We start from the raw sequence: 20,631 nt of genomic DNA on the forward strand, positions 1-20,631 counted from the left end.
TTGTTCAGCGTTAAATTGAGAAACGGGATATGCAGACAAATAATATTGATAATTGCACTTTATTATTACTTTTTCAAATGTCATGGAAATAGTTTAATAGCTGTTGGAAAAAAGTTTATAGTAGTAATGACAATAATAATAATAATAATAACAATAACAACAACAATAATAATAAAAGTAAAGATATTATGTATTATATATCCCTATATTCATACTTATATAAGTATAACTGCCGCAAGTATAGCTATACAGCGCGTTTTCGAATTATTGAAATCATTACGCGCGTTGAAATTATCGTGAACAAATTATCATGTATAAAAATAATAACATGTGCTTGACTTATGCGTGTAGAGTATGTACGTACAAGATATTCGAAAGGAAAAAATAAAAATATAGAGATTGGTGTTGCACACGTATGGCAATGTTACGCGTCGGGCTAAACCGCCTTTTCACCTCTTCAATCAACGCAGATTGATTTTTGCGCGATCCGCAGTTTTTTACAGTTGTTCTCACACGCCTATCAATTGACTCGATAAAAAAATTAATTAATTAATTAATTATTGCATTCATTCGATCACTAAACAATTCACTAATCTACAGTTTACGGTATATTATAGTGCATAACTTATTGTCTATATAAAAGAGTATTGTTTGTTGCATATAAAATATATTATTTTATAATATACAATATATATGTATTATACGTATACGGTATATGTACATATATTTGTCGTGTCACGTTCAGACGTTCAGGTATCTTGCAATAACAAGCGTAATAACATATGTATGTATACACATATATGCATATTAGCGACGGATGTATTATACGAATCAAACGCTTCATTCTTTCACACACAAAATATATAATTTTTTTCCTACTTAACGTTCTTCTATTTGTTATACCCGTCATCCCTTGCGGAAACATTTTGATTATCTGAATATGGCACGAGATTTTTGCCGTTCGTTCTTTCGAAAGAGGCTAAAAAATAAAGAAATGAAAAGTACATTTGGCACATGATTCTTTGGCTTAATCTACGGTACGATTCACATGATAAACTTATGTCTATTGTATGTATACAATATACATATCATACAATATCGCGACGGTCTCTTAGGAAACTTGAAACCCAAGTACACATGCGCCAATTTCTTTGCTTATTGTTAGACAGGCTGGCCAACCAAGCCAACTCTGGCTCGTTGGGTCTAGTGGGAACAGTCGATACGCGCAAGCGTTTCGAGGTTATGTTGACTTAAATACAGATCCGTGACATCTTGCCTGCCTCAAATTCTCAAAGCAATATAACTTATATATCCTTGCGTATTCTGATAGCTATCGTCTAGTCGCAACTGCGTTGGTCAACCTGACCAGCGGAAAAAATACTCGGCGCGAACTACAGTGGAACCTCAGTTATACGTTTCGCACTTGTACATTTTTCTCGTTTCTGCGTTGAATTTTCTTGGCCCTGCAAATTTCTGCCTACAAATAATGTGAAAATATTTCACTTGTACGTTTTTCGCCATTACACGTTACGTATTCGGTTATACGCTGCGACGGCTGACTATTTAGTCGAAACTTTTGATTTGACGTTCACCTTGCCTATCGCTAGGTGGCGCGCGCGTTCGGATGTTTAGTCTACTTTTTTACCGCTAAATGGCGTAACTTGAGACGTGTGCCGATTCATGTCCCAAATACGTTCTGGCAAGTCCAGGTCGGTGTCTCGTCGACAGGAAGATTCTTTACTTACTGTCACTGGATTAGCTTTGACCGGGCGCGGGCTACGGTAAAATGTTGTAATTAATAATATCAGTCGATTTCGCTACAGGTAAATGCATCTATGACAAGATGATATCTATAAAACCGCTGACAAGCGTAACTTCTTAATTTTACAATTACGAAGTTTTGGAATATTTAGCTATCTCACTTTACCGTTATTCTCACTTATACATCTGTATTGCCATACCCCATGAAAAACTTATAACTGAAGTTTCACTGTAGTTGAATCTATGAATAGAATGCCACGATTTGACGCTTGCGCATTTGGCTTTTCTGTTTTTTTGACACTATCACGGTATACCCCGTAGGTGTAAATTGAATCGATGTATAGTTCAACACCCTTATCTAGATAACAGGTTTCGATTGTGAAAGATACGTTTAACGAGTGTTAGAGGCTTAAAAATAAGAGCTGTGGTCGAGGTGATGTGACAATCGAATGTCTTTTTCGCAGCCGTTGCTATCCATCTGTATTTGAAATTGAGCAAAGATGAAAGTTTTTTGTGGATATGGAAAATGAATGTGTCGGCGTTAGCATAGAGATTGAAACGTCGAAAAGAAATGATACAAAAAAACAATACACGATACTCATCTGTGATAATAGTCCTTGCCAAACTGCGTGCATTGCACATATTATTTGCATTGATAATACCTATAATCGCAAGTATAATATAACCATCGCTCTAAATCGACTCAAACACCATTTCAGAGTATTCAGCGTCTCAAAAACTTCAGGAAAATGACCGAAAATATCGCAGCAATTACGTTAATCGCTAATTCTAAGTATTTAGCAACGGCTGTAGGGATGCAAATTATAACGAAATATATTTAAATTTGAATTCAACGCACAACTGCATATACACGGTAAAATTTACCGTACATAAATACGTACCTTATGCATAAATAAAAACTGCTGCACTCTGCAGTTGAAAAGACAAGAAAATATTTATTTTTCTTGGGTCGACGACCGAAAAACAATCCAAAGTTTTCACTGTAAGCGCAAAAATAGGTAATAACGTATGTCTGAAAAAATTTGAAATTCTTGTTAATGGAATTTTAAAACGCTGCACGGAATAAAAAGCTTGCTATTTCTACTATCATTCTAAACATGTAAAACACTTGTTACCTTAATAAAATCTTCAGCTAAAATTGCACAATTTTTGCCAGCACAGCAAAAGTTATCTAGCGAAAACTTTAAACAATATTAAAACTTTTTCATTTCTCGGTTCAGCGAATCTATTTTTGAGGGCCGAATGAAGCTCGCAATACGTGTAATACTTGTCGTGATCACGAGCAACCGAAAAGTAAAACTCGTAAGGCACATGCATCATCGAATCGCGTAGCTGGTAGATTTTTTGCCGATTCATAATTTTATGCTGATCACACCTCTGTGGAAACGGGGTTGATTTTTGTCGTGCGGAAACACCTATTTCCTGGACCCGGGAATATCGGCGATGTGTTCTTCCTGTGGACTTTACGGTGCTTGGCTAGGTGGTCGCTTCTCGCGAACTTCTTCGGGCACATTTCGCAGGAGTAAGGTTTTATGCCGGAATGTGATCTGCGGTGCCGGGCAAGCTCGTCTGATCTACTGAAACGCCAACCGCATCCGGCCCAGGTACACGCGAACGGTTTTTCACCCGTGTGTCGCCGTAAATGGGCCTTCAAGTGCGACGCCTTTGCATACATCTAAATACACGAAAACATGTTACGTGTCTTTTTTAAAAAAAATTTTTTTTTTCTCATTCTGTCAATTATATTCTGGCAGCAACATTTTTTATATCTTCGGAAACGATATAATGGATACATAAATTTCGCGACTCTTGCATTAATGTCTGAAAGTTCACGTTGTTCGAAACTCGTGGCCGTTGAATTTTTAAATTCGTCGTAAAAAATACCGATCAATGAAAAATGTGTTTGTCAAGAAAGAAATGAGTATTTCTTATGCTGTCTTTCAGACGGGTTTTATTAAAAAAATACATGGGCTTATATTCCTTCGTTGGTGGGGATAAGAATGAAATCAGAATTGAAATCCAATATTTAACCTGCTGAGGATTCGAACATAGATCGATTTAGATATTTGTCGTAAACGGTAAACCCTGAAGCTTTCAAATTTGGTGAACTTTTAGATTTTGCAATGAGCGGTGAAAACGACAAAAGCATCGAAATTTAGACCCAAGAAAGATTTTCAATTCAATTTTGGCATGCAACGTACCTTTGCACAACCTTGATAAGTGCAAGGAAAGCATCGATCTTCCGCGGCGTTAGCTAAATTTCTGTTTGTGTAGTCGTGAGTGGCAAGAGCTGCGTTAGCTGCGGATTGTACGAGTAAGTTCTCCTCGATTTGATTGTTGTTTTGATCTATAATGAGAGAGGAGGTATATGTATAATGATATTCAAACAATTACCGGCTATATTAATTCGGTTGTTGCACGGTTATCAATATTCTTCCATCATTGCCAAATGACCGTTTGTCACAGCGCATGAAATATCTAATTCTCTGTACCAAGAAGGATAAACGAAGAAACTTTTTCTAAGGTGTATCGCATTGGCTGCTGTTGTGTGATGTCACGATAATTATTCACCGCGCCATCTACACACGTTTCGTACGAACCAATATCGGTTCCAACTTGTTCTTTTCCCGACTTATGTATCAAACGACAGAAAAAACACATCATTGAGAAACTAGAATGCAAAATCCAACAGAATTCTGTACATTTTCATACGTTGAGGCATCGAAGTGAGTTGCTTTGAGTCCTGATTCTCTGCAGTAATATGACGCAATGAAAAATAACCAAGTGTCTTCGCGAGAAGAAAATAAATGTGGAAATTGTTCATATTTCTCTATACGTAAACAATGGGTGCTGATAAAATTTCGCGGGGAAGAATTATCCGTCCTCGACTCGTACGATGAGTGAATCAGCCGTGCAGTGTGCATAAATCGGTTGAAATATTTTTTTTAAACCTCTTACCGGTGCCTAGCGAATCTTCGATCGCGCGAAGATCGATTCCTAATATAAGTAGCGGTTCGTCGTGCTGAAAGTGAGGCTGCTGAACTTGCGGCTGTGGTAAGGGAAGATGCAAGAATCCCTCGCAGCCAGGAGTGCAGAGGGGGGTTCTCTCCGGTAGGCCGGCGTTCCAGCTGCGATCCAAACACCATTCTAGTTCGGAGTCAAGTTCGCTAAGCTCGCTGAACTCGCTGAGGTATCCTGTAGCGAAAGAAAGAGAAAAAAAAGTTGTGAATTTTTGAACACGTTGTATCGTGTTGAATTACACATTTCACCGCGAGCAAACTGTGAAACTTGGCAGGCCGACAAAGGGTGATCTACTGCGCATGTGCAGAATAACAACTCTATCGATTGGTCAGGTCGTTGTATCGCGGTGATATTTTCGTCTGCAGATCAGGGGAGCCAACTTATTCGAAACGGGACACGAGATGTCAAACTCTCCCGCGTCTAGTGACGAATTGAAACTGGCAATAAAAGTTTGACAAGTCTTTCCGAAACACTATATCTAATATAATTGAGATGTTCTTAGCCAAAGATTGGAATCACCAACGTAATCTCCGTAGGTCGGGTTTAACAGGTGTAACCGGCTTGCTTAAAAAATCGAGAAAGCCTGCGCATGCGCAGTCGGCCGTTCAATTCGTCAAGTTCCACCATTTCCTCTCGGCAAACACACGCGCGCCTAGACACTTGGGGTTACTTTGCTATCTTGAGCAGCGAAAATGTTAGGTATAATGTCTACTGCACGCATTTCGCGTGGGTGCAGCCTACCCGAGGATGACGTAGAACCGTTCGTGCAGGACCAGTCGCTCCACGCCATTTCCGGCGATGAGGATAAATTTCCGTTGTAATATTCCGGCGTTTCCCTCAATGGCGTCAGCGTATAGTCAGACGGATCGGACGTTTCGCTCGTCGGTGTTGTACACGGGGTCTCGTATTCGTACGACATCGTCGTGAACGTTGGCGACTCTAGGAGCTGATGGTTATCGGTGCTTGGGTCTGTCGCGAACCCCAACGCCGAAAAAAGAAGTTCCTCCGTCATCTGTGTTAACAGTGAACAAGCGAGCAATTACACCTTGAAAGGAGTAACGAAGCGAAACATGCTGAATAAGGGATGCATCATGGGTGCTGGCTGGTTACTCAGAATTTTGTTAAACCAAACCTTTGTCCAGGCACCATGTACCGCAGTCGATCAAGATTTAGATTCGATCAATTTAATATTCCCTAAACTTCACAGACGCACAGTTCAAATGAACTATCATGGGGTCCTGATCCGTTGTGGTCCCGGCGGGTCCGTAAGAGGTAGCTTGGAACCTACTACTTTAAATTGAAAGGACCCCGTGTGACCACAACGGCTTAACTACGAGAAATCACTGCATTATCCATAAATGTCACCCTTAGATGCCTCAAATTTGTACTTGGGCATCATTTTCTTGTCAATGCCAGAAGTATTCTGTTCGTTCAATGTTAATAAATAACAGCTCATTTCAGAAATCAGAAAATTATTCGTACAAGTATTATAATATGTATCACATGCAATAGGCAATTAAATTGAAAAATATTCAGAGATCTTATATCACGACTAAATTTTCCCGGAACTTCAGCCCCAGTTAATTTGAAATCAATTGAACTTTGACGGAGAAATTTGTCTTCAACTGGAAATCTCCATCCGACGATGAAAAGTATCTCAAGCGTAAACGTCACAACCACCTGTATCCTTTGAAAGTTATTCAATCACGTGGTAGGACTTGACTGAGATAGTTACAGTCGAACATAGATTATGTCTTTATCTATCAGCTTGTTTCTGAGGCCTATAATGGACTTCCATATTTCGAACGGTGAGAATTAATCTGCCGAAAAGACTTGAATACCTAGGAGCATGATGTATTCATTTTTTTATCGGTACATTTGAGTGGATATTATACTCTAGATCGCAGATTTGATCTATATACGAATGCTATTCGGAATTCTTGACAGCGTTTCGAGTTCGCGTGCACCATGTTTGTAAATTTGTACAATTCATATTGACCAAACGCTAGATCTAAGTATTATTTACGATATTGTTAATCGTTTATCAAAAAAACTTTGATAATCTTGATGTGATAATCATAATTGAATGTGTAAAAATTTAAAATTTCGTGTCATTTTCGTGCAAGTTGATTCATACGTCGGTTGACGATTATGACTAAATTATGAACAATATAATATCAGTATCGTATGTATAGCGTGTATATAGGACGACATATTTGAAGTCATAAGTCGAATCACATTTGTAGAATAAATGCCTGGAACCAATTACTTATCCATCTATTTAGCTAATGCTTATCGCACTATTCTAAATTCTGCAAGAATGTACTCGAAATTTTTTTTCTCATCTTCGTCTGTATATAATTAAACCGTTTATATTTTTAGCGGTAATATTGATTGGGCGGATGAATAATTCACCGGATGTTGATTGTGGAAGAAGACGCAAACAAATAATAATAAAATAATGTTGCGTTTTAAATACTGATGGATATATCACGCGTGTTATATTACAATGATTCTTTTATTGGATACGTAAGGATTTCTGTCGTTTAAATAATAATTCAACTAATTAACTCTATTTATAACTGATTATTCTATGCAGTTATTGTAGAACGATGCGCGTTCCGCGTGTGCGTATTTATAAATTACTATATCAATTAATTACGATATATAAAATTTCATTGCACTTTTGTTATTCATTAACACAGACATGTTGTTTAATTTACCACTGAGCGATAAACTTTTGACCGCGTACATCCCTGTTACATCGAATCACTTGATGCATTGACTCCCGCGGATACCGTTACAGATACAAAGTACTACCTTGCATTGTTTTTTAATGCTTAAAGTAAACATTGTAATATAAAGAGAAGTAGCGCCACCGGCACGAGGCTTTGCTTAACGATGCAGATATATAAATATATGAAAAGATTCCCAGGTATAAAGCGAATATCGCACAGTAATGCGCGTGGTTTTAAAACCACTCTTACCGATCTCAATGCACCTTCGGTACGAATCGGATGATTCGACGAGCAAAGAAGACGATGAAAAAATACGATCAACTTTCCCATCGATTCCTGAGTTATTCGACAATTTTTAGAAACTTTGTATTCAGCGCGCCTTAGCGTTCGGTCGTTTTACCGATTCTTCATCCGCTCTCCTGCCTTTTCAACGCATGAAAATTTGATAATCTCTTTGAGTTACTCACGTCGAATGTCGATGTATCGGCCACCATAGTTTACTCTCGGATCGGTGAAAAATAATGGGATAACTGAAACCACGATATCTCGAATGTTCGGTTTAATAATTATCACAAATCGGTAACAGTCTCGCTGTACAGTTAAAATTATAAGCGCATTGTCGTCAAGTATTGACCGATTTTCTTCGATCCGTCAGAGTAAAAATCACTGCCAGATCAGACTTGATTGAATTTTTTCAATGGATCAATCGAACCGTATCCAAGTCGACTCGCGCGAGCGAAAACAAATGGCGACGGATAAAAATCTCCATTATACTCCGATCAAACCGTAACGTTTTATCGCATCGCGTGTGTTTGTCCGACTATATGCATATTCACATCGTAGTAGCCGGTCCCGGTGCGCAACGTCACACTGCACATGCGAGTCCGCGTTCGGACGATTTGAAACTGACAGAGCGCCAGCAGGATCGCGTCGAAACGCGACGTCGCCGAAGCGATATCGTCGCGCGTTTTGTGCCACTCGGCGCCGTCCCCGCCAATCCCGAGGGAGTTCCTCGAGCTGTGTTCGCTTTGCTCTTTCGACGTCCAGACACGTCACACTGGTGCTAATTGGATAATTACCCGATTATGTAGAGCGATTTATTATACTCGCGAAAATATATGCCTGATAATATAACTATATGTGTATAACATGTATGTGATACCTCGATCTTCTGCAAGTTGCAGCCTGTGTGTTCGATTATCGGAATTTCCATTGCACGTCCGTACCTTAAACCTACTTTGTGCGTGTGTGTGTGTGTGCAAATGAGAAAAAAATTAAAGAAAAATGATTATGGTTCAGGTATTACAGTGTTGTCCGTGCAATTTGTTTTCCTGATTTTACTACTTCGTCATACAAATTATATGGCTTGTTGATCGATAATGCACCCGATCGGAGCATGAGTTTGCGTATACGCGGAAAACATGCTGTATACCGTATTATGGACTGAAATGGAATGGCTAGTTTATATATATATATATATACACACGAAAGAACGAAACGTATCTGCCGGTATTCAGCGTGGCTTGAAAAACCAGACGATGGTTGGAACACGGTTCCATGTAAAACGATATTCCAGAGCGCCATATCGCCCGGCATATAAACGTGATAAATCCGCTCGTGTTGAGTGCATCGCTTGTACGACTACTACGTCTATTATCAAAGTTGCGATTATAGATGATTTTTGAACCCGGACCGTATGGGAAAATTTCTCATCTCCGCCACGTAACTCCGCGTCATGCTGTTTGTCCCGAAAGCCGTTTAATAGGAGATACTTGTTTTGTTTATCGATATTTTCACGGTTTGTACGGCACGAGGTAGGTTGGGTTCAACTGACGGAGAACACACAATTGAAAAATGGAAATGAGATTGCGAACAACGGTTGCTTGACCTTAGAAACCAACAAAATAATCAATAATAATCATCTGCAGTGGTGAAGCAAAAGATGAAACGCTGCCAACAACATTCTCTTCGACTCGACTCGATTGATCTCGTACGAGGTGTGCCGAAGAGGAAAATCTCACTCGTGGCATGTGCTATCACTTTCTACCAATTTGCGTACAGATACGCTTGCATACTGGCGAAAACTAATTTCAAGGCTGCAACTTATGTTTACAGTATTAAGTATGAAATTGATTACAGTCGTTAGCGTCTCCGATGTCTCTCTATAATAAAGACCTGTGCATTTTGCGAACCGAGAAAGATATGAGGAAAATTTGATTTTTATTTATTTATATGGTGGTCCCATATGCAATTTACTCTACAACAGTCGAGAGCTTAACCGCTCATCAGGTTGTTCAGTTCCGGTTACCGTTCAGTCCTTAATTATTTTCATTTTTTACCACAATCGAAAAATAGTTCTAGGTAGAAAATGAATATTAGTTTTCTAGCTGTTACCGGCAAGTCTGGTATCCGTTACTGTTCTTTCTCATTGCGATCACTGTTACTATACTTTCTTGTAACTTTTGCGAAAATTTAATGCTTGCGCAACGATAAATTGACGTTAAAGCCTTATTTAACTGAAAAAGTCGAGTAAACCGAACAAACTGATTTCGCGCTGCAATTACCAAAAAAGGATCGACGATATCGCAAAATGGTTACGCGTACCTCGTTTTTCGTAATTCCAACAATATTCAAACAGTTTTTTTTAACGATACCTGTTTTACTGAATTTTTCTGTAAAAAATAAAATTTTTGCTCAGTGCAGATAATTTCACAGAATTTCACAAGATCTCGCAATCAGATGATTTTGATAGCCAATGATTTCACGATATTTCACAGGAATGCAAATAATTTCAATTGATTTCAAAATCCATCATAAAATTTCAGATGATTTCGCTAGATTTTTCTAAGGTTTCAGGAGACATCACCATATTTCGACGATGGTCAACCTTTCGGTGGAAACAATAATAACGGACAGTCAGCTATAAGAAATAAGAATTCGTCGATTTCTGTGATCTAAACAGCGATTCCTCCAATTTCAATCGAACCATCCGTAATGGCGGTAAATCATTTTAAAGTCAGTATTAAGGTTCAGGCTCCATAATCTCATATAGGTTATGCCACGCATATGCAGGGGGTATGCACCCCCAAGGGTTCTGAGTCCCTGGAGCAGAGTAGAAACTCCGCGTTAACAAAGTCCAGGTCGCACTGGTAATGTTTTCGTATAAATCATCAGCGGACGGACCGAGCACTGCGGTAATCTATAACTAACCGAGGAACCGTTAATCTCTGTACAGGGTATAAAACAGCCATTACAGATGGCCCGGCAGGTTGACAACGCCGTATAGTGAATAGCTCGACACTTGAGAACTTTCGAACGGTATTAACATCCTCGTACGATTACCTCGCCGTGCATCCTTCAATTAAATGCAGAGTAGGGCTGCGAGCCATTATCAACTCTCATTTGTCAATCTGTCAACCGATGCGTGCCCTAACAGTCCGCTACATAAACGTAGTCAGCGGTTCTATTCCACTTCTGTTCCCTGCAGATAAGGAAAACTATACCGGCTAAGATCTGTACTCGTCGACGTTAGAGTTACTCACTTTTCGGAAATAGCCCGGTTTGTTTTCACTTCCGTGATCTTGGTCTCTCGTTTTTGAAATTCACACTGTTTTGGCGCGAATCGCGTTTGCTCGCGATTGCTCGTAACTTTCGTCTCATTCTTGCGTAAGAAAATTTTTCAGTAGACGAAAAAAATGATAAATTATTTCACGAGCAATTACGAGTAAACGTTGAAAGTTGACCGCACTCGAAGCTTCGGACCTTTTCATTCATTCGGTTCTGTGATATAAGGACAGGAAACCCGCTTTCTGATATAGAATCAGTCGTTGAAACTCTGTGGTGTGCGAAACGAGAGATAATATTCGAAATTTCAAAACATTCGTTGTACAATTTTTTGACCGAAATAAAATTTCATACGCTATTATAGTTACATATTCATCTGTTCTCTACTCCTACAAAAACTGTCCAATAAACAGAGATTAAAAAGATAAAGATAAACGAGTATTGTTTCGAAATGTTTATCAATGCTGCACAATATGAGCAGAAGTATATGCGAATGTACAATATAACGCAAGCACATTTTTTTTTACTCGCATAAAATTACGATTAGATTAAAAACACATCTGAATAATGACCAGTGATTAACTGGTAATTAGCGATCATTGTTAGGTTACGATATATTTGGTTACGATTAAAATCTTTTGCAGATATTCGATTTGCAGATTCGCGGTCACACCCCCCTCTTCCCCGCTTTCTTTCTCTCTTTATTATGTATATATATCTTATCACTTTATCAGTGTAATGCAAATAGTATCAATTAACTGTTGAAAATTTGATCATGTCGAATTTCGTGGAATGATGCATACCGTTTTGGTGCAGTAAAATAGTTGAGATATTCCCTTTTCTTGTTTGAAAAAAAAAATTCATCACACAATGTCTTTAGCTACAAGTATTTATCACAAATGATTCGAAATTCAAGGAACAAAAAACTATTTACTGTCACAGTTCATTTGATAAACTTTGGTAGGCCGTATCTAACGAGCATCTAATAGAATATGGAATATTTAAACATGCAGAATGTTCGAACCAAAGAAACGTCCGGTTGAATTAAGTAATGCCATATTTTATTGTTTCAATCATTTTCTTTTTCATAACGCAGTACGTAATTTATCGTGCCAACAACTATATTGCAGATTTATATGAAATAATAATTTGTTACAAGGGACGTGAATTTATTCTTTGATAAAATGAAATTCTACAATTCAGGGTGGTTTTTGATATGGTAATTCTCGTATGCGAAAACGGGGATATGAATCTGACTGGAAATTTTTTTAAATCGTAGCTTGAATAAAAATGCGCGTCCGTATCTCAGTCATTGCTACCGTAGATCGCTGATAACATTTATTATGAATAGTAATGAAAATAAATAAAATCACGTCACATCACATCACACGTGCCCGATCGGAACTACCGACTTGTTGAATATTCACCGCTTCTGTGGTTTGAGAATTTCTTTCACTTTCGACAGGGAGATACAGACGGATAAAAGCACACACGTAATCTGGGAAAACCAATTACATCGGTTATCTTTCCGTGAATACGGCACGATTCGACAAGGGAATTTTCAGGTGACAGGAGCTCGTTCATGATCCAAAAGAAGTCTGTCTCTACTTGTAAGTGATTTCATTGGTCGGATCTAACGGAAATGACCAATGGAATTAGCTGCCTTAGTTGAAATTGTGCTGCTCATGACGTCACGAAATGGATATTCACAAGCCAAGTCAGCGGCGCCTTAATGTTGGAGATGAAAACTCTTGCCTCGTGAATTTATTAATTAAATGTAACTCTATGACATAATTTAATCGTGGTTTTTTGATTTGTGATTTTCTGAGAAATTTTTTATGTATCGGACCAGGACCAATTTTACCACGTCACTTACCTATGGGTTTTCTTATTATTTTAATCCATGTGTGTGCTAAAATGAATCGCAGATATTTTATCCTTCGAATATCACTCAACTATAAACATGGATTTTCTCTGTATAACTATCGGTTTTTGAACGTGATGTTATATATCGGCCTTTAATTAAAAACGATATAAAAAATACTTATTTCCAGATATCTGCGACGTCTGAACTTGCACATGAATTCAAATACCGATCACTTGAACAAATTTTACTTCGTCAAGCTCACAATGAGTTTGCAGTAATGATAAACGTTTACCCCTAATTGATCCAAAAATATCAACTCGACGGGCTTCAATGGCCACGAAACAGGCAATTTTTATCGTAACTCTGGTTTTTTTTTTTTGTTTTCTTGTGAAATGAAGTTCTAATATCTTTCACCTTTTAAACCGCATATCACCGTGCGCGTACAATGTTGAAAACAAAGTATTATTTATGCATATCTATGAAGTTGAACACTCCGTTCATGTAGTATTTACTGAAGGTATAAGTCACATTGAAAGGAGTAATTCCAAAAAACAAAAACAGCGAAATAATTGGCAAAGTATATTGCTGATATTGTGTATATCTACATATTTTTATTCGCTTCTTGCCAAGTTTTGTATACAGTGTTATTAGAGGTCGGGAACCTGTGACATCGGTTATGTACAAAAATCACGAGTGCCTTAAGAATCGGTGATCCGTGCGCAGTAGAGAGTCTCGCTTGAGAGAGATTTTCTCTTATACTCAACGAAGATGTCGGACTAAAAACAATTTTTTATTTACCACACGTTGGTAATTAAGGGATATATAAATTTTTACAGTTCTTTTCTCGTGCGTCCAACTCAGGGAATTTTTCTTAAAGTAGATATCCGTTTCAACACGCACTCGGTAGAGTGTTTTGCGATAAGACACATGCGGTAATCCACAATATTAGCCACAACGCCGTTGTGCGGTATAACTTTTATTCGTCTGTATACTAATGAAGTCGTTCCAAATTAATTTTCATTTAAAAAAAAGGTTAGTTGTCGTGCGCATCACCTTAGAGAGATCATAGCATTGTTTTGCAAGTACTGTTTTTTTAAGCCCAAACACATATGCCTCGTTAAAATTCGATGGTTTGTAATTCGTTTTGTTTACAAGCCGAGGCTTGAACTCGGTAAAAATAAACCCAGGCAAGGTTTTTCGCATTTTTCATTGTTCCTTGTGCGAATGCGTGCGGGCACGTGACGTGGTTAATTAGCTGTAATTTGTTGAGTCGGACGAACGATATGATTTTGATATCGAACAAATGAAACAAATGAACGTACAAAAAAAAGTGATCTTTGTATATAGTCAAATGATGAGGTTGAGATCCGTAACCTTAACGTAACCATGAAATTCTAATAAAAATTGTTATTTTGCTGCTGTAGGATTGTCTGAAATTCAGTAAAGCGTATACTTATATTTTTATGTCATTCTAAGGTTTTAAAATAGAAATTCTTGATCGATGTTTCGTTACGTTAACGTCACTGACTATAACCCCATAAATGATACAATTACTACAATCCGTTATCGGTTTAATTTCTGGATCTTTTATTCACACAGCGAATATTGTTTTAATAAAATTCAATTTGATGAATGTAAGCTGCTTGTTTTTTGGTTTTTACCACTTTTGGCCTGACTGCACACCCGAAACGTGCCCAAGGCGATATTTACAAATCCAGATGCAGGTCAAGAACAATTGCATTTTGTGTGCTTAGATATGTCTCACCGTCTACATACATAATCAACGAGCGGAAGATTGGAAAGATCCGCATCTCATGGCTCGACGAATGCACGTTTTATTTATTTGTTCATTTGTTTAATTCGCCAGTACTCGCGTCACGGTTATTTCGAAGGCTTAGAAAAATAATTCGTACGTCACTCACTTTTTTGCCGCAACTCAAACTCATGGCTAAGCTCTCTCCTCTTCTCCGATTAAACGAGCTACTGCTGTAGACCCGCACAGCTCGGTGACTTATCGTCTTGTCCACCGCTGAGGAAGTGTCGCTGATACGAACGTCCTGCTCATTCACGAGCAAATGCGGTTGTCGATGTCCTCGTCTGACGCAGACATCAAATATCCCGGCAACACGGTGGAATAATAGTAACATAAGGACTTTCAAGTATAACTTGATGCGTCGCATGTCGATAATTACGCGTATTATTTATTAGTTACCCGATTTCCCTCGGTTTTCAAAACTTCGTACGTATCAGCGACTGGTTTACCCTACAACTGAAGATTTGAGTAAAGCTTTTTGCGTTTTACAAAAAGTAACGATCGATTAAAAGGTAACTCAGAGTCAGGATCTGTGTTGATATTGGTGAAGATAAATTTATAGAATAATTCGGGAGAGAATAATTGGCTACTTTTTTTTTATAACTTACAAAACTAACCCCATGTTTTACACCTCTTTCGGATAGCAAGGTATTTTGCAATGTATTGAGGATGTTCAGTCTCTGTGATCAAGATGATGCCAAAATTACTGATAAACTCTTCTTCGTCAATTTCAATATTAGGCATTTAATTGAAGAAAGGTTCAATTTTTGAAGTCGAAGAATCTTCCCTCAATCAGATTTATCAATATCTGCAATATTTTTGTAGATTCATAATTTTAACAATACCTTTCACATAATTATTCTATGTATAACACTGATTTTACTTGTGGTGACTTTTGAAGAAGTTTCATAATTATATTTTATCAACTTTGTGAACTAAAAAATGTTGACTCTGATGTAGGGGGCATCTCTGGCATTAAAAATTAACAAAACCGGAAAAGAAATTTGACATTTTTCAATTTAGAAAATATTTTGACACCTCAAGTTGCGTTGAAAATTGCGAATATTCTGTTGAAATTAAAGTGAAACATATTGTTACATCAAATCTCAGTATTGAATATACGAAATTTAAAACACGCGTTAATTTAGACCCGCTCGTTTAAACACAGATAAGTTTTACATTCGGTTATTTGCAAAAATGCGTGACTTTTGAAAGTAACAAACCTTTTGTTTGTTCATTGTGTTTCGTATAGTGGCTAACATCCGGAGATTATTAAGTCTATAATCCTCTAAATACAATAATTAATACATAATATTTTTGATCAATAGTACGATTGATCCAAAATATTTAGGTATATGAAAAAATGATAAAAATGCGTATTGCATGGCAGCAGTGTAGAAATCATTTTTAATCTAATGTATATATAAAACGTATGAAGAGAATAGATAACTAAATTCGTGCAACGGAAGGTCAAATTATTCGCATATAACCGCAGAATGTGCTTATCAACCGGATGACTCGTAAAACTACCACACAGTTTTAAACGGTCGGCAAAAAAAAAGTATTATGAGCGCTTGCTAAATGAAATTGAAGTCAAATCTTGTTTTTATGTTGCAGAATTGTATGTATTTATTTATATATTTACTAATGTCGTCATTCTCTTTTCTTTTCATTTGCAGAAATGGTTCGACTACGACGTCGACTCCGACGATGAATGGGAAGAAGAGGAACCGGGCGAATCCCTTCGAGGTTCGGACGATGAGCGCGAGGAAGAAGGACCGGAAGAAAATGAATACGATGTCGACAATGAGTTCATGGTACCCCACGGGTAAATTTCTTTCATAATTCGACGTTTCAATCGAATTGACATTTATTCAATCGCTAAGAAGTCGGTGTTGAATAATTTCTAAATTAATTTTAGATATCTTTCGGATGAAGAGGCCAAAGCGGATGAAGAGGACGGTGAAGATATGGTAAGAGCAAGCTATGCAGCCAACAGTTAAGAACACACGTTTTCAAGGTTAATCAAAATATAGACGAATCATTTTTTTATCCCACAGTCGCCGGAGACTCAAAAATTAAAATTGAAGCTACTAGGCGAACAGTTTGAGGCTGAGAGAAAAACTAAAACGTCCAAGATCAAGCCCAAGGTCATAGGATGTGTTTGGCAAGGGTCGATTAACGCTTTTCCGGAAAACAGTAAGTAATCTGCCTCGCAGTCTGTAGCGTGAATATATCGTTACACCCCCTGTTCGTTACGCGTCCAATCTAATCTAATACCTGCGTGTAATCCCAGCTGCATACAACAGGCGTTGCATCGTGTTGCCACATACTCGTGCTATACCGATAAGACAAAGCGTTAAGTACGCATATTTTTAAGGAATTTTCCGCTTACAAAACGCAGTGTGGCAAAGGTAGTGTTACTAATGTACTGAATCAGTAATTGAGTACATGCAGCAATGGTTCTATCACATCTCTCGAAATCCAAAACTGAAATAACAAAAAAATGATGGACGCAGCTATGAATCCAGCATATTATTTGAAGAATCGAAGATTCAAGTGCGTCATTCAAATAAGACGTAGGTAAATTAAACGGAGGTTTTGCAGAACCTGAACTTGATAAAAAAAAAGACAGAACATTTAAGAACTGTTAGCTTCGGACGCTTCGGAATGATAATTCAAGTTTTCAATTTTTACAGCTACCCCGCACGTGATAGAAGCTCTTATGTCTCGGCAGGCGTGGGTACGCGAAATTCCAGTCACATTGAGCGTGCTGCATGCTTCGGAAAATCTAGCTGAGAGTATGGCGGACCGTCAGAGTCCAACGCCACAGTCGACTGGGCCGAAGAAGAAGAAAGTGCCGGAGGAGGCGATACCGAACCTGATACGTTTGGTGCACGGCAACACGAACGGGAGGATATTCTTGATGAAAGAATTCATGGCGTTTTGGGAGAAGAACAAGACCGGGGATAGGCAAATATCGAAACTGAGCTTTTCTCAAAAGTTGCGAGAAATCGCCAGTTGGATAGCGTGTCCTGAGGAGGGACCGATGCACACGCGCTCTTGCTGGTACGTACGCGAAGATATTCGTAAGAAGTACGATTGTCTTGACGTGACGTTACCGAATCGGTGGAAGTACACTTTGCGGCCCGCCCGGCGAAGCGAGCTTCCCGACATTGAAAAGACGGAGAAAGTCGACAAGGAGAAGGAGAAGAAGAGAATACCACTGATCACTCAATTCACCAAGAAGATCACCCAGGAGGAGATGCAGAAGCAGCTAGGCAGCAAGTCGACCCCTTCTCAGAGCAAACCTCCGAAGAGAGCAGCTTTGATATCATTGCCACGCGGTGAGCAGTTTCAAAAATTGTCGAGAAACAATTTGTTCTCCAAGTTCGCAACTTGCGGTGATTCTTCGAAGAGCGTAGAATGTCAAGAGGACAAAGCTGACGGTGATCGGGAAGTTTTGATTATCGAATCTACACGAGAAATTCAAAATTTAGACCGGAACGAAACTAAATGTCAAGAGGCCAATGTTCACGTCTCAGACGTTATTCGGCAAGCTGTTTCGGAGACCGAGCAGACTTCCGCAGACTCCAAAATTGCCGAGAACTCGGAAGCTGACCGACTAAAAATGAATACAAGCGAAGCCCTGAACTTGGAAAACAAGGACGCAGAGGTGATTGAGGCGAAGAACAAAAGCCCCGTGCCAGAGTCGATGGACATCGCAGAAGACAACGTAGTTGTATTAGATTAGGCTTATTCGGTAACGAACTTTGCTTACCCTGCCCAAAATCTGAACCTCACGCCTCGGTGTTCAATACTCCCAGTATATTACGAGTAACGAATTCTAGTGCCTTTTTATCGTCGGCCGTGACTCGCTCGCGGCCGTTTCATTCGATTGATTTTATTTTTACGCATCTATTAAGACTAAGTACACACCGCATACATATGACATATCAAAGTATTATCGAAGTTAAGTTTATACACGTATTGAGAAAATGAAGTAATGAAAGAAACATCGGAAAATGAAAGAGTGCAATTGAAATTTGCCGTTGGTACGAAAACAGCTTTTCGTGTGAAAATCGTGCAGTTCAGTAGCCGTTTTTACGTGGTTTCTGTTTTGCTGTATACGAAACAAAAGCCGATACTAATTTGACAGAATCCCTCTAGAAAATATCTTCTAGAAATGTTGAATTATAGAGAAAATTTTTTCGTAGCCCTACTTAACAATACTATTCGAGTTTTTTATGCCGTGTGCATTGAGTAATGTAATAAAATCTGGGCTAAAATTTGAAAGATTACGATTTCTAGCTTGGCAGTATATTTGAATGATCATCGATACCTGTCATTTACAATTCATGAGTTCACTTTCGGTCGGTAAACGGAAAATGGAATTTGAAGCGGTGTGGGGATGGAAATATGGAAGAGCTGGACGAGGAATAATCCTTGGTATACGATATATTATACAAATTTATGTCAAAGTAAATTTCAGAATTTGAGAAACCAATTTTGGCCATGTTGTAATGAAAAATCAGCTCTGCGTGAGCATATTTTCGTTCCATTTACGTTTCCGATCCATCACATGTATCACTGGTTTATATTACTACTATACTCGTTTACATACACGTAATATTCCATACGCATTTTGTATTTGTAAATTTGTTTTTCACTATTTTATCTTTACGGATTTTTTTGTCACAATTGCAAGCCGTAATGAAAAAGATTATTAGGAAAATGTTGAAAAAAAAACGATACAAATAAACTGTGCCTTATTTATTTTACCTAACATTTTGTTCGCACTTAGGTAAGCACCTCTTATACCCAGAATCTCAATCTCCCAAACCACCCACGTGATTCGTCGTTACAGCCTCGCAAAGCGTAGTAATCCATTAGAATCGCAAGGAAATTGGCAACTTTGGCATAACCACCGGCATTTAGAGCGATGTATTATCCACAAGCTTCCGACCCGTAGACTTTTGTCAATTAGTATCGGGAACTTATTTCATTCGTTAAAGAGATATCCTTCGAGCGCCCACCCTGTCGGCCGTATTCTGAAGTGTGTTTTGTGAAATGGACCCTTTTTCGAGAAAGGAGCGAATCCTGGAGGTCCTGAATTTTTGTTTTCATTTCGTTTTTCTTCTGCCTTACCCAAACTTGCACAATTTTTATCGTGCTTATACTCGATTCAATTTTCTCCCTCATAATGACGTACGTAACATATTTGAGCAGCGACTTTTCCAGCACTACCCTCAACATGGGAGGCAACTCAATGCGAATAAAATAACTTGATTTAGTATTCTTTTCACTTATACAATTGCCGTACAATATTTCGTGCAATGTATCTGGGCCTAATTAAAAAAGGAGAGGAGAAAAGCATAAAAAAGGAGCGAGTTGCTCATGCGTTATAATTGATTTATCACAAAATGTTTCTATGATAATTAATGGTCTAGGCAAAAATTTTGCCCCAACGTAGATAGATATATATCGATCACAGATCTCGTTTTTCAATGAGGGGCCAAATAGGACCTACGGAGGACTATCCTTGTATTAGAAAGAGATGCTATTCTAGGTCTAAACTTGGCAGATATTTCCATTCCTTTCACGGTTAGGTTCAAATTAGGACGTCTCTAAGACCTCTGCAGGTCCTCTACACTTTATATTCTTTACCGTAGAATGTAGTAAATTGGGTAAAAAATTATCGCATGCAGCAAGGATGATCATGGCTTGTGAAAAAGTGATCTTTATGTTAAATAAATTATAACCCCACAGGATTACTATCCACAAAAGGCAGGCGATACGTTAAATGCAATAGGGCAAACCTTTATAAATACGTTCGAAGAAATTCT

The 20,631-nt window shown here is 38.3% G+C and overlaps 2 protein-coding genes across 4 annotated transcripts in view; one reads left to right on the forward strand and one right to left on the reverse strand.

Annotated features, from left to right (window-relative positions):
• The window catches only part of LOC124217151 (chromatin assembly factor 1 subunit A), a 29,278-nt gene extending 9,719 nt beyond the window's left edge, over positions 1-19,559 (forward strand). For both annotated transcript variants that reach the window (XM_069135505.1, XM_046622488.2), the window contains exons 7-10: positions 16,465-16,613; positions 16,707-16,758; positions 16,846-16,984; positions 17,485-19,559. In XM_069135505.1, the coding sequence (XP_068991606.1) occupies positions 16,465-16,613; positions 16,707-16,758; positions 16,846-16,984; positions 17,485-18,539 (1,395 nt within the window). In that variant the 3' untranslated portion in view covers positions 18,540-19,559. The remainder of the gene's footprint in view (positions 1-16,464; positions 16,614-16,706; positions 16,759-16,845; positions 16,985-17,484) is intronic.
• Positions 47-14,978, reverse strand: LOC124217157 (uncharacterized). Of its 2 annotated transcripts, none has more exons than XM_046622506.1 (5): positions 14,895-14,978; positions 5,545-5,815; positions 4,741-4,977; positions 3,984-4,129; positions 47-3,457 (listed from the first exon to the last, which is right to left on the reverse strand). In XM_046622506.1, the coding sequence occupies exons 1-5, from the start codon at positions 14,916-14,918 to the stop codon at positions 3,152-3,154; spliced, it is 984 nt and encodes a 327-aa protein (XP_046478462.1). In that variant the 5' UTR covers positions 14,919-14,978; the 3' UTR covers positions 47-3,151. The 2 variants fall into 2 exon arrangements, with proteins under 2 accessions (XP_046478462.1, XP_046478461.1); XM_046622505.2 differs by lacking the exon at positions 14,895-14,978 and adding an exon at positions 8,009-8,424.
• Positions 19,560-20,631: the final 1,072 nt, after the last annotated feature.

Source organism: Neodiprion pinetum, chromosome 4, assembly GCF_021155775.2.
Source record: "Neodiprion pinetum isolate iyNeoPine1 chromosome 4, iyNeoPine1.2, whole genome shotgun sequence".
NCBI lineage: Eukaryota > Metazoa > Arthropoda > Insecta > Hymenoptera > Diprionidae > Neodiprion > Neodiprion pinetum.